This window comes from Gracilinanus agilis, chromosome 2 (genome assembly GCF_016433145.1).
Source record: "Gracilinanus agilis isolate LMUSP501 chromosome 2, AgileGrace, whole genome shotgun sequence".
In the NCBI taxonomy this organism is placed as follows: Eukaryota; Metazoa; Chordata; class Mammalia; order Didelphimorphia; family Didelphidae; genus Gracilinanus; species Gracilinanus agilis.
This window is the reverse complement of record NC_058131.1, coordinates 323,682,008-323,695,866: the sequence shown is the minus strand read 5'-3', so window position 1 is coordinate 323,695,866 and position 13,859 is coordinate 323,682,008. Positions and strand designations below refer to the sequence as shown.

The window sequence follows — 13,859 nt, the reverse complement described above, 5'->3', positions numbered from 1 at the left end:
GAATTCCATATTTTGCCCTCGGTCCCTGCATATTCATCTAGACTGCCCTCCTTCATTCTCTCTAGGTCAGGGACTTCCTCCTTGTATTCTCCTTTCAGAATCCTTTTCCTTCAGGCCTCAGCCCAGTAGCCACCTCTTCCACATTGCCTTCCCTGATGACATATATAAAAGAAAGCATTCTCTCCCTCCTCAAATGCCCTTAGAGCACATTGTCTGAATTTAATTTCTCCATAGTTCCCTCTCTTATAACATTTCTGCTCAAGTATATGTTAATTCATTAAATGTCAACTCCTTGAGGGCAGAAATGGAATTGATTATCCACTTAACCAAGTTCACTCTCTGCAAATAATAGGTAGCATGAACTCTGAACCTGCATTTGGGAGACCTTGGTTCTGATCCTAGCTCTGATATTAAATTACTATGTTCCTTTGGGTGCAGAACTGGATTTCCCTGGGCTTTGGGATCCCAAGTACATAAAATGAGAAAATTTCACTAGTTCTTCACATTTATACAGTGCTTCAAGGTCTGTGCCTCTAAAAGGTACAAACTGGTAACTAACTAGCTATGTAACATCCTTTCTAGAGGCAGGGAAACCTCTTTGCCTGATAAAATCTCTCAGCCAATACCCTGATGCTGGAAATCTCTTTCCCCAGGGCAAAGTCTTTCATTCTATGGGGAGATAGCAATTGCCCTGGGAATGGGAATGTGTTAGCTCACAGCCATATTCTAGTTTCCTTTTCTCTTACAGGAATATAATATTTGCTATGACTATTCCCAAAGGCTTGTTGCTGAAACTTAAATGAGATAGAAAAATCTGAAATTGCCTTGTAAAATTTAAAGTGCTCTGCATACATAATGTAAGGGGACAATGAGATAGTGCAATGGATAAAGTACCAGGCCAAGAGTCAAGAAGACACACCTTCCTAAATTCAAATCTGCCCTCACACACTTATAGTCTGTGTGATCCTGGGCAAGTCACTTAACCCTATTTGCATCAGCTTCCTCATCAGTAAAACGAGCTAGAGAAGGAAATGGCAAAGCACTCCAGTGTCTTTGTCAAGACAACACCAAATGGGGTCATGAAGAGTCAGACAAGACTGAAAACAACAGAACAACTATATAATGTATAATTCTTGTTAGATATTCAATAAATATTCATTGATTCATATTTCATTAATCACCATTATAACTACTGTAGTGAAAGTATAAGTTGATTTCTTTGGTGCTACTCTTATCATTGAAATAGTGAAATTCTTGAGATTGAGAAATGTTTGGGCATAAGTAAGTGGCCAATAATTATAACTGATAAATTGCCTAAAACATCATGTAACCTCTCACACACAGAGAGAGGTCTTGGGTCCAAGTCAGACAAAGCAGGATAAAAAGTTAGTCAAGCTGTTAACTGTAATAGACCATTTTTAAAATGATTCCCTAAAAACAGCAAAATGTATCATAGATATAAATACACATTTACTCTACTTACCAAGTAATTATAGAAGGCTATCTTGTCAATATATGGACTTCTCGGTTTAACAGTAATGCTTAAGTAATCTCCCACACGTAAAGGTTTGAGGTTCTCTGTCCAGTCAATGTAAAGGTAACTTTTGCTGCGGGATGAATATGCTACTGCTCTATATTCTTTGACAGCCTGGTTTTCTTCTGGAAGATTAAGGTCTTCAGTTCTAACCTAATGAAAGGGAAGAGTAGGAGATGAGGATGATAGAAAAAAGTTGTAAAAATATGAGGTTAGGAAACCAAATTTTTCATATCAAAAATGAAAAAGAAGAACTTGCAATAATTGAAGAGGAACAAAACTGCTAATTTAGAAGAAATAAATGCATACTTAAATATCTTAACTACTTAAACAAAAGAAAAAAATAGACCAGAGAAATAGCCCACAAACAACAACAACAACAAGAAACAAAAAACCTTGAACAAACCATAAATAAACTCCCAAAGGGAAAAAATGCTATAGGACCAAGTGGCTTAACAAGTGAATTCTACCACATAATCAAAGAACAATTAATTCTAATGCAGTAAGTCAATAACCATTAGCTAACTGCCTGCTATATGAGTAATGCTGAGCTAAGTGCTATGGATATATAAACTGTTTGCACTAACAAGAAAAGCAAGCACCTTTCCAATCCATTTCTTTGATATAAATATGGTCTAATCACTAAACTAGGCAGAGACAAATTAGGGGAGAAAATGACTATTGGTATAAAATTTTTAAATAAAATATTAAGAAATAATTAAATGTAGCCACAAGAAGCAATAAATTTACTAATAACATTTTAAATAAAATTCACAAGTAGGCTAAAATAACAGATTAGAAAGATTATACACTCCTACTAGGTTGGTTTTATGACAGAAATTCAACATAAGGAAGACTAGAAGTATAATAAACCATGTTAATAATGTAAATAATAAAAACCAAATATTTTCTTGATACTAAAAAGGCATTGGACAAACCCAATACTTGTTTCTATTAAAGCTAGAAAATAAAATTTTAGAAATCATGGAAATAAATGGATCTTTCCTCAACGTAGTAAATAATATTTCTCTAAATTCCAGAGCAAACATTATATGTAGTGGGAAAAGGGGGAAAGACCTTTCCAATTAGATTAGGAGTAAAGCAAGAATGACCATTATCACCACCACTATTTAATGTGGCATTAGAAATGCTAATCATAGGAATAAAACAAGAAAAAGAAATTTGGAGGTATAAGGTTATGAAAGTATGACTTTTTGTAGATAGTATGATGATGTACTTAGAGAAACTTAGAGAGTCAACCAAAAATTAATTGAAATAGGGGGTAGCTGGATGGCTCAGTGGATTGAGAGCCAGGCCTAGAGACAGGAGGTCCTAGTTTCAAATCTGGCCTCAGACACTTCCTAGTTGTGTGACCCTGGGCAAGCCACTTAACCCCCATTGCCTAGCCCTTACTGCTCTGCCTTGGAACGAATATATGGTATCAATTCTAAGACAAAAGCTTAGGATTATTTTAAAAAATTAATTAATTGAAATAATTTCAACTAAGTTGCAGAAGATTAATCCATGTAAATGATCAACATTCCTATCTAGAGTTCAATATTTCTCTCTGCATACAGATCTAGCTATATAGAGGAATGTTGATAATTAATAACATAGATATAAATTTAAATAGATATGTCTCTATATAGATCCATATATATATATAGAGAGAGAGTAAAGACTATTGATAGTCTGTTATATAGATATACATATGTGTGTATATACATATGTATATACACACATACATATGGATGGAAAGAAAGAGGAATGTTAATTCTATTAAATTTAAAAGGTTTTGTACAAGCACAATGAAGGCAAGCAATTCATAGTAAGTTTCTTGATAAAGGTCTCATTTCTCAAATATATATAGAATTAAGTCAAATCTATAAGAATATAAGTTATTCTCCAGATGATAAATGGTCAAAGGATATGAACAAGCAGTTTTCAGATGAAGAAATCAAAGCTCTCTATAGTCATATGAAAAAAGATTCCACATCACTATAGATTAGAAAAATGCTAATTAAGCCAAATCTGAGGTACCATCTCACATCTATCAGTTTGGTTGCTATGAGTCAGGAAAGGGAAATGATCAATGTTGAAGGAATATGGGAAAATTGGGACACTAATGCATTGTTGGTTAAGTTGTAACCAACCATTCTGGAGAGCAATTTAGAACAATGCCCAAAGGGGTATAAAACTGTGCAGACTCTTTGATCCAGCAATGCCACTAGTAGGTCAATATCCCAAAGAGATTTTTTAAAAGGGAAAAGGATCTACTTGTACAAAAATATTTATAACAGCTCTTTTTGTGGTAACAAAGAATTGGAAACTGAGGGGATGCCTACCAATTGGGGAAAGGCTGAAAAAGTTGTGATATATTTTGATGTATTGCTATATTGTGCATGAAATGATGAACAGGATGATTTCATAAAAGCCTGGAAAGACCTACATGAACTGATTCAATGTGAAGTGAATAGACCCAGGAGAAAATTATGCACAGTAACAGCAGTGTTTTATTTTTTTTTTAATTTTTTAAATTAATTTATTTTTAGAAAAATTTTCCATGGTTACATGATTCATGTTTTTACTTTCCCCTTCATCCCCTCAAATCCACCCCCCATAGCTAACTCACATTTCTACTGGTTTTAACATGTGTCATCAATCAAGACTTATTTGCATATTTTTAAATAATTTTTATTTTTTAGAAAAGTTATCATGGTTATATGATTCATGTTCTTACTTTCCCCTTCTTCCCCTGACCTCCTCTCCCCCCAACCCCCCGTAGCCATGTGCGCATTTCCACTGGTTTTAACATATGTCATCAATCAAGACTTATTTCCAAATTGTTGATAGTTGCATTGGTGTAGTAGTTTCGAATCTATACCCCCAATCATGTCCGTCTCGACCCATGTGTTCAAGCAGTTGCTTTTCTTCTGTGTTTCCACTCCTGTAGTTCTTCCTCTGAATATGGATAGCATTCTTTTCCATAAGTCCCTCAGAATTATCCTGGGTTGTTGCATTGCTGCTAGTACAGAAGTCCATTACATTCTATTTTACCACAGTGTATTGGTCTCTGTGTACATGTTCTTCTGGCTCTGCTCCTTTTGCTCTGCATCAATTCCTAGAGGTCTTTCCAGTTCACATGGAATTCCTCCAGTTTATTATTCCTTTTAGCACAATAGTATTCCATCACCAGCATATACCACAGTTTGTTCAGCCATTCCCCAATTGAAGAACATACCCTCTTTTTCCAGTTTTTGCCACCACAAAAAGCGCAGCTATAAATATTTTTGTACAAGTCTGTTTATCTATGATCTCTTTGGGGTACAAACCCAACAATGGTATGGCTGGATCAAAGGGCAGGCATTCTTTTATAGCCCTTTGAGCATGATTCCAAATTGTCATCCAGAATGGTTGGATCAGTTCACAACTCCACCAGCAATGCATTAATGTCCCAATTTGGCCACATCCCCTCCAACTTTCTTTACTCTCCCTTATTATCATTTTATCCAATCTGCTAGGTGTGAGGTGATACCTCAGAGTTGTTTTGATTTGCATTTCTCTAATTATTAGAGATTTGGAACACTTTCTCATGTGCTTATTGATAGTTTTGATTTCTTTATCTGAAAAATGCCTATTCATGTCCCTTGTCCATTTATCAATTGGGGAATGGCTTGATTGTTTATACAATTGATTTAACTCCTTGTATATTTGAGTAATTAGACCCCTGTTAGAGTTTTTTGTTATAAAGATTTTTTTCCAATTTGTTGTTTCCCTTCTAATTTTGCCTACATTGTTTTTGTTTGTTCAAAAGCTTTTTTAGTTTGATATAATCAAAATCATTTATTTTACATTTTGTAATTTTCTCTAACTCTTGCTTGGTTTTAAAATCTTTCCTTTCTCAGAGATCTGACAAGTATACTATTCTGTGTTTACTTAATTTATTTATAGTTTCCCTCTTTATACTCAGGTCATTCACCCATTCTGAATTTATCTTGGTGTAGGGTGTGAGATGTTGATCTAAATCTAATCTCTCCCATATTGTTTTCCAAATTTCCCAGCAGTTTTTGTCAAATAGTGGATTTTTGTCCCAAAAGTTGGGCTCTTTGAGTTTATCATACACTGTCTTGCTGATATCACTTACCCCAAGCCTATTCCACTGATCCTCCCTTCTGTCTCTTAGCCAGTACCATATCATTTTGATGACCGCTGCTTTATAGTATATTTTAATATCTGGTACTGCTAGGCCACCTTCCTTCACATTTTTTTTCATTATTTCCCTTGATATTCTTGATCTTTTGTTATTCCAAATGAACTTTGTTATAGTTTTTTCTAATTCAGTAAAAAAGTTTTCGGTAGTTTGATAGGTATGGCACTAAATAAATAAATTAATTTGGGTAGAATGGTCATTTTTATTATGTGAGCTTGTCCTACCCACAAGCAATCAATGTTTTTCCAATTGTTTCGATCTAGTTTTAATTGTTTGGAAAGTGTTTTGCAGTTGTGTTCGTATAATTCCTGTGTTTGTTTTGGTAGATAGATTCCTAAGTATTTAATATTGTCTAGGGTGATTTTAAATAGTGTTTCTCTTTCTACCTCTTGCTGCTGTGATGTGTTGGAAATATATAGAAATGCTGATGATTTATGTGCAATTTTGTGTCCTGCAACTTTGCTAAAGTTGTTGATTATTTCTACTAGCTTTTTAGTTGATTCTCTAGGTTTTTTTACGTATACCGTCATATCATCTGCAAAGAGTGATAGCTTAGTCTCCTCATTGCCTATTTTAATGCCTTCAATTTCTTTTTCTTCTCTAATTGCTACTGCTAGTGTTTCTAGTACAATTTTAAATAATAGAGGTGATAATGGGCATCCTTGTTTCACTCCTGATCTTATTGGGAATGCTTCTAATTTATCCCCATTGCACATGATGCTTATTGATGGTTTTAGATATATACTGTTTATTATTTTTGGGAAAGGTCCTTCTATTCCTATACTTTCCAGTGTTTTCAATAGGAATGGGTGCTGTATTTTGTCAAAGGCTTTTTCAGCATCTATTGAGATAATCATGTGATTTTTGTTGTTAGCTTGTTGATATGGTCAATTATGTGGATGGTTTTCCTAATGTTGAACCAACCTTGCATTCCTGGTATAAATCCCATCTTATCATGGTGGATAAGCCTCTTCATCACTTGCTGGAGTCTTTTTGCTAGTATTCTATTTAAGATTTTTTGCATCTATGTTCATTAGGGAGATTGGTCTGTAGTTTTCTTTCTCTGTTTTTGATCTCCCTGGCTTTGGAATCAGTAACATATTTGTGTCATAAAAGGAATTTGGTAGGACTCCTTCTTTGCTTATTATATCGAATAATTTGTATAGTATTGGGATTAGTTGTTCTTTGAATGTTTGATAGAATTCACTTGTGAATCCATCAGGCCCTGGCAATTTTTTCTTAGGGAGTTCTTTGATGGCTTGTTCAATTTCTTTTTCTGATATGGAATTATTTAGGTACTCTATTTCTTCTGTTGTTAATCTAGGCAATTTATATTTTTGTAAATATTCATCCATATCACCTAGATTGCTATAATTATTTCCATGTAATTGGGCAAAATAGTTTTTAATGATTGCCTTAATTTCCTCTTCATTAGAGGTGAGGTCTCCCTTTCATCTTTGATACTATCAATTTGGTTTTCTTCTTTCCTTTTTTTTATTAGATTGACCAGTACTTTGTCTATTTTATTTGTTTTTTTTAAATACCAGCTTCTAGTCTTATTTATTAATTCAATAGTTCTTTTACTTTTGATTTTATTAATTTCTCCCTTGATTTTTAGTATTTCTAATTTAGTTTTCATCTGGGGATTTTTAATTTGCTTGCTTTCTAGTTTTTTAAGTTGCACGCTCAATTCATTAATCTCTGCCCTCCTTAATTTGCTAATATATTTACTTAAGGATATAAATTTCCCTCTGAGTACTGCCTTAGCTGCATCCCACAGAGTTTGGTAGGATGTCTCATCATTGCCATTCTCTTCAATGAAATTGTTGATTGTTTCTATGATTCCTTCTTTGACTAATTGGTTTTGAAGAATCATATTATTTAATTTCCAATTAGTTTTTGATTTGCCTGTCCAGGTGCCCTTACTAATTATTATTTTTATTGTATTATGATCTGAGAAGGTTACATTTATTATTTCTGCTCTTTTGCATTTGTTTGCAATGTTTCTATGCCCTATTACGTGGTCAGTCTTTGTGAATGTTCCATGTGCAGCTGAAAAGAAGGTGTATTCCTTTTTGTCCCTATTTATTTTTCTCCACATATCTATTAAATCTAATTTTTCTAGGACTTCATTCACCTCTCTTATCTCTTTCTTATTTATTTTTTGGTTTGATTTATCTAGATCTGAAAGAGGAATCTTTAGGTCTCCCACTAGTATGGTTTTACTATCTATTTCCTTCTTGTGTTCTGCCAGTTTCTCCTTTAGGAATTTAGATGCTATGCCATTTGGTATATACATATTGAGCACTGTTATTTCCTCATTGTCTATACTGCTTTTTATCAGGATGTAATAACCTTCCCTGTCTTTTTTAATCATATTTTTACTTTGGCTTTGTCAGAAATCATGATCGCCACTCCTGCCTTCTTTTTCTCATTCAAAGCCCAAAAGACTTTGCTCCAGCCCTTTCCCTTAAATCTGTGTATGTCTACCCGCCTCATATGTGTTTCTTGTAGACAACATATGGTAGGATTTTGCTTTCTAATCTACTCTGCTATTTGCTTCCGTTTTATGGGCGAGTTCATCCCATTCACATTCAGAGTTATAATTATCAGTTGTGTATTCCCCAACATTTTGGTATCTTCTCTTAGTTCTACCCCTTCTTCTTTCTTTCCCCTCTGTTTCTTATTTACCTTTTCATGTTTCTCTTGGTTTTTGTGGTTGGATATTGAACTTTCCATTTAGTCCTGGTCTTTTCTGTGCAAATACTTGGAAATCTTTCTATCTTGTTGAATGCCCATACTTTCCCCTAGAAGTATATAGTCAGTTTTGATGGGTAGGTGATCCTTGGTTGTAGACCCAGTTCTCTTGCCTTTCTGAATATCATATTCCAAACCTTGAGGTCTTGTAGTGTGGAGGCTGCCAGATCCTGTGTGATCCTGATTGGTGCTCCTTGATATATGAATTATCTCTCTCTTGTAGAATTTTTTCTTTTACTTGGAAGCTCTTGAATTTGGCTATTATATTCCTGGGGGTTGTCTTTTCAGGGTTTAGTGTAGAGGGTGATCTATGGATCCTTTCAATGTCTATATTGCCCTCTTGTTGTAGAACTTCAGGGAAGTTTTGCTGAATAATTTCTTTTAGTACGGAGTCCAAATTTCTATTAATTTCTGCTTTTTTTCAGGAAGACCAATGATTCTCAAATTGTCTCTTCTAGACCTGTTTACTTGATCTGTCAATTTCTCATTGAGATTTCATGTTTCCTTCTATTTTATCAGTCTTTTGACTTTGCTTTATTTGTTCTTGTTGTCTTGAGAGATCATTGGCTTCTACTTGCCCAATTCTTGTCTTTAGAGACTGATTTTCTGCTATATTCTTTTGATTTTCCTTTTTGATTTGGTCTATCCTGTTTTCCAGCTGTTTGATTTTGGTCTCCAATTTGCTTATCAATTATTTTGATTTGGGGGCATCTTTTTTGAATTGCCCAATTTTAGAGACTGGTTTTTCCTTTTCAATCTGGTCTGTTTGGTTCTTCAAGGCTTCCAGCTGGTCATTTCTGGTCTTCAATTTCTGAGCCTTACTTTGCAATTGCAAAATTTGGCCTTTTAAACTTTTATTTTCTTGCCAGTTCTCTTCCATCTTTCTCATAATCTCAGATTTGAACTCTTCAAGAGCTTGTGACCAGTTTTCATTTCTTTGGAAAGGTTTGGATATGATTACTTGTTTGTTCTCCTCTACTGTTTGCTCTGTTGTCTGGAATTTTTCTGTGTAAAAGTTGTTAAAGATTTCTTCTTGATCTTTCTCTTCTGGGGTTCTTGTCTCTGGCTTGCCATTGTTAGCCCAGCATCCTCTCAGCTTTATCCTCATGCCCAGGGTCTGTCTGTGCTCTTTAGACTCCTGAGGTCTCAGGTCTAGTTGTTCTCAGGGTCAAGCCTCCTGGTGGTCCCCTTACTTGTTCCTCTGCCTGAAGCTTCTTTAACAGTCTCAGGGTGTTGATTCCACAGTCATGCACCCCTCTGCGCTGGGTCCCTACCCAAGGTCCGCACCTACATTCAGGATCTGCCTGTACTCAAGATCCGCGTCTGCAGCTGCAACCACGTCTGAAGCTGTGACTGAGCCTGCACTCAAAGTCTGTGTTCAAAGTCTGAGTGTTCTTTAGCCTCTTGGGGTCTTAAATCTTGCTGCTCTCAGGAGCAGGCCCTGGTGACCCCAGGTAGCTGCCAAGGATGTAATGGATGCCCCAAACTTGTTCTAGCTCTTGTGCACTGTTTTTGGCCCTGTAGGTGGTGTGGGGGCAGGGGGTTGCTCAGCTCACATTTTAGTGAGAGCTATTTCACCCCCTTATAGCACGGAAATGCCCTGATCCCACATATCTTCAATGCTGCGCCCTGTTGTGGGGTCCCTTCGTTTGTCTGGATTTCTTTTTATGTCCCCTTGAGGAGTCCTATATGTTTCGGTTAGGAGAGGTTAAGCAGCTACTTTTTACTCTGCTGCCATCTTAGCCCGGAACTACGACTTATTTACATATTATTGATAGTTGCATTGGTGTGGTCCTTTCTGGTCTACATCCCCAATCATGTCCTCATCAACCCAAGTGTTCAAGCAGTTGTTTATCTTCTGTGTTTCCTCTCCTGTAGTTCTTCTTCTGAATGTGGGTATCGTTCTTTTCCATAAATCCGTCAGAATTGTCCTGGATCATTGCATTGCTGCTAGTACAGACATCCATTACATTGGATTTTACCACAGTGTGTCAGTCTCTGTGTACAACGTTCTTCTGGCTCTGCTCCTTTCACTCTGCATCAATTCCTTGAGGTCTTTCCAGTTCACATGGAATTCCTCTAGTTTATTATTCCTTTGAGCACAATAGTATTTGTAATGTAGGGTTGCAGCAAAAGCTTTTGCTTTTGCAAACCAACTGTAGCAGCCCTGGCAGTTAGAAGGTTTAGAATGCTCATGGGAAAACCATTGGACCCTGAGTCTATAAATAGTCCTGAAGTACCAGCTGAAGGGCCTTTTGCTTCTTGGCACTTTTGGGCATGGCCTGATTTCCCCGGACCTCTCCCTTGACCTCTCCATTGATATCCTGCTATTCCCTGGATTTCCCCCTTGGGACCTGGGAGGAAGGGTGATTTGGTGGGTGGAAATTGTGGGAATTAGCTTTTTTAGACAGGCAGGAAGGACTTAACCCAAACCATCACCCTATCTAGCAATCTGCTGAATCTTTATATCAGGACAGGGACATAATCCTTGCCTGAGGGAACTGGCTCCCTCTGCCTAATTCCCTCTTCAGTGACCCCTCCCCCAGTACCAGCTTTTCCCTTAGTAGCAGTTACAAAACCCTAATCCCCTTTTCCCTTCACCTTACCCTGGGCATTGATAAACCCCTTCAGTAGTTACACAAAGAATTTCTGGTGAATCATTGTATCTACTAGTAGGGCAAAGGCTGAAGAAGGAAAGGAATAACTTTTCTTTATTTATTGAGGGTAAACCTAGGCATCCATCTTGAGCAGGAAGTGGCTAGCTGTCCCTTCCTGTAAAGGTTTCAGTTTTCACCAACAGGGAAGGGCCCCTTTACTCCTCCCTTCTAGGAGCCTAGGAGAACAGCAAGAGGCTGAATAAACTCCTCAGCCAGACCCATATCACTTCTGGCTTACCCAATTCATCTTATATTGTAGAAGTAGCCTCCCTGCCTGAAAGACCCAGTCTATTCCTCCCAATACCCTCAAGTACCTAGCCTCTGTGATTGGCCTGCTTGATTAGCCCTTCCTATACCCCCCATTCATTCCTTAACTTAGCCATCCCCATTTATTCCTCCACATATCATTATTGCCTTTTATTTCATTACATATTCCATCAACAACATATACCACAATTTGTTCAGCCATTCCCCAATTGAAGGGCATACCCTCATTTTCCAGTTTTTTGCCATCACAAAGAGAGCAGCTATAAATATTTTTGTACAAGTCTGTTTATCTATGATCTCTTTGGGGTACAAACCCAGCAATGGTATGGCTGGATCAAAGGGCAGTCAGTCTTTTATCGCTCTTTGGGCATAATTCCAAATTGCCATCCAGAATGGTTGGATCAGTTCACACCTCCACCAGCAATGCATTAATGTCCCAATTTTGCCACATCCCCTCCAACATTCATTACTCTCCCCTGCTATCATTTTAGCCAATCTGCTAGGTGTGAGGTGGTACCTCAGAATTGTTTTGATTTGCATTTCTCTAATTATTAGAGATTTAGAACACTTTCTCATGTGCTTATTGATACTTTTGATTTCTTTATCTGAAAACTGCCTATTTATGTCCCTTGCCCAGCAGTGTTTTACTATGATCAGTTGTGGAAGATTTGACTATTCTCAGCAATGCAAAGATTCAAAATAATTCTGAAAAATTTGTGATGGAAAATGTGATCCATCTCCAGAAAAAGAACTGATGGAGTCTGAATGCAAATTGAAGCACATTATTATTCACTCTGCGTGTGTGTGTGTGTGTGTGTGTGTATTTTGGTTTTTGTTTTATGAATCTTCTTTTACAACACAACTAATATGGAAATATGTTTTGATAATCACACATGTATTAACTAGATCTACCATCTCAGGGAGAAAAGGGAAGGAGTGAGAGAATTAAAATGTCAAAATTTTGGGAAACATATGTTTAAAGATGTTATTACATGTAATTGGGGGGAAATATTACATTTTAAAAAGAATGGAGGTATTATATTAAAGAAGGTCACTTGTATCTATTTGAGGTAGTAGAAATGATGTACAGAGAGGATAAGATGACACTTCTCCTTATAACAGTTGCCCAGGCAGGATCCTTCAGATCAAAGAGGTTTATCCCTTCAGGACCCACCTGGGATTAATTGATATATTAATTTGGGCTCTTCAGCTAGGATAACATTGATATTCTGATTGTGTTGACTCCCTTCCCAAATGAACTTTGGAAACCAATTTAGGAAGGTACTTCAAACTTTATATATTTAACAAGAAGGATAAGGGTAAAGGTCTGAGGTATAGGAGACCCTACTTTAATTGTTACTAATGAAACTCTCACTGTTGGCAAATGAAGAATCAATGTTAGCTTCCCTCTGGTTCAGCCTGGCCAGGACTAAACCAGAGTAGGTAAACTGCTGGGAAATCTTCAGCTTCTTCTTCTGTAGATCTTACGCCTAACAGTTGAGATATATCCACCCTTTCCATCCTCTTCTTCGTCTCCTGCCCACTTCCCGAATTCCTCCCGGGCAGCCTAGATAACTAGATGATGAAACTCCTAATATCTAGGGGAATTAGATACTGAGGTGATGGTCAGGTACAGGTTGATAATGGTATATCAAGTACAGGAAGAGCTTGCAGAGAGATGTCTGCACCCTCTCACTCCAAGACCAGGATCCACCGATCTCTAGCCTCAGGACAGGTAAAAGACCCAGAACTTCTGCTCAGGGTTCTCAAATGCCCCTCCTGACTCTCCCATGCCTCTCTGGGAACATTCTATCCAACTGACTTATCTGTCAATCATTGAATGAACTTCAAACTCCCAGAGATTCAATATAACAGAGGTGAAACATACTACTCATTTCCTGACTGAGAGGTGATAAAATTAAAATGCAGAAAGAATGAAGCCTTTTTGGATGTGATGGTTATTTATTTGGCTTGGCTATACAGATTTTTTTTTTTTTTGCTCCATATGCAGTCTAGGAGGGGGAAAAGGAAGGACTGTGGAACCTAGAAAGAGTCAGAATTAAAAATCCTGACCCCTGTATGACATTATGGGCCCGACCCTTATATGACATTATGATGAAATAGAATTACCCACAGGAATCCCAAACCTTACAGACCTCCAGTCTCCAGGGACTGACCTTATCTACCTTTCAGACCTTCCCCTTCTCCCCAGGATCTCTTCCCTTCAGAAATTCACCTTATCTACCTTAGGACATTCCCCTTATCTACAAGATTTCCTAACCTAAGGCCATTCCTCTACCCTGTTCCATTGGGACTACTACTCCATAAAAACTCTAGCCCAGGCACAGCTCGGGGTCACTCACCAACTTTAGGTGGGAGACCCTAACTCGAGCTAGACTATAAAGTCCCTTTGCATCTTGCATTATTGGTTCAA

General features: G+C 37.1%; 1 protein-coding gene across 1 annotated transcript in view; it reads right to left on the bottom strand.

Moving 5' to 3' along the window:
* The window catches only part of C5 (complement C5), a 163,900-nt gene that overhangs the window by 79,845 nt on the left and 70,196 nt on the right, over positions 1–13,859 (bottom strand). Inside the window, exon 9 of the mRNA XM_044659769.1 lies at positions 1,484–1,687. Coding sequence (XP_044515704.1) covers positions 1,484–1,687 — 204 coding nt within the window. The remainder of the gene's footprint in view (positions 1–1,483; positions 1,688–13,859) is intronic.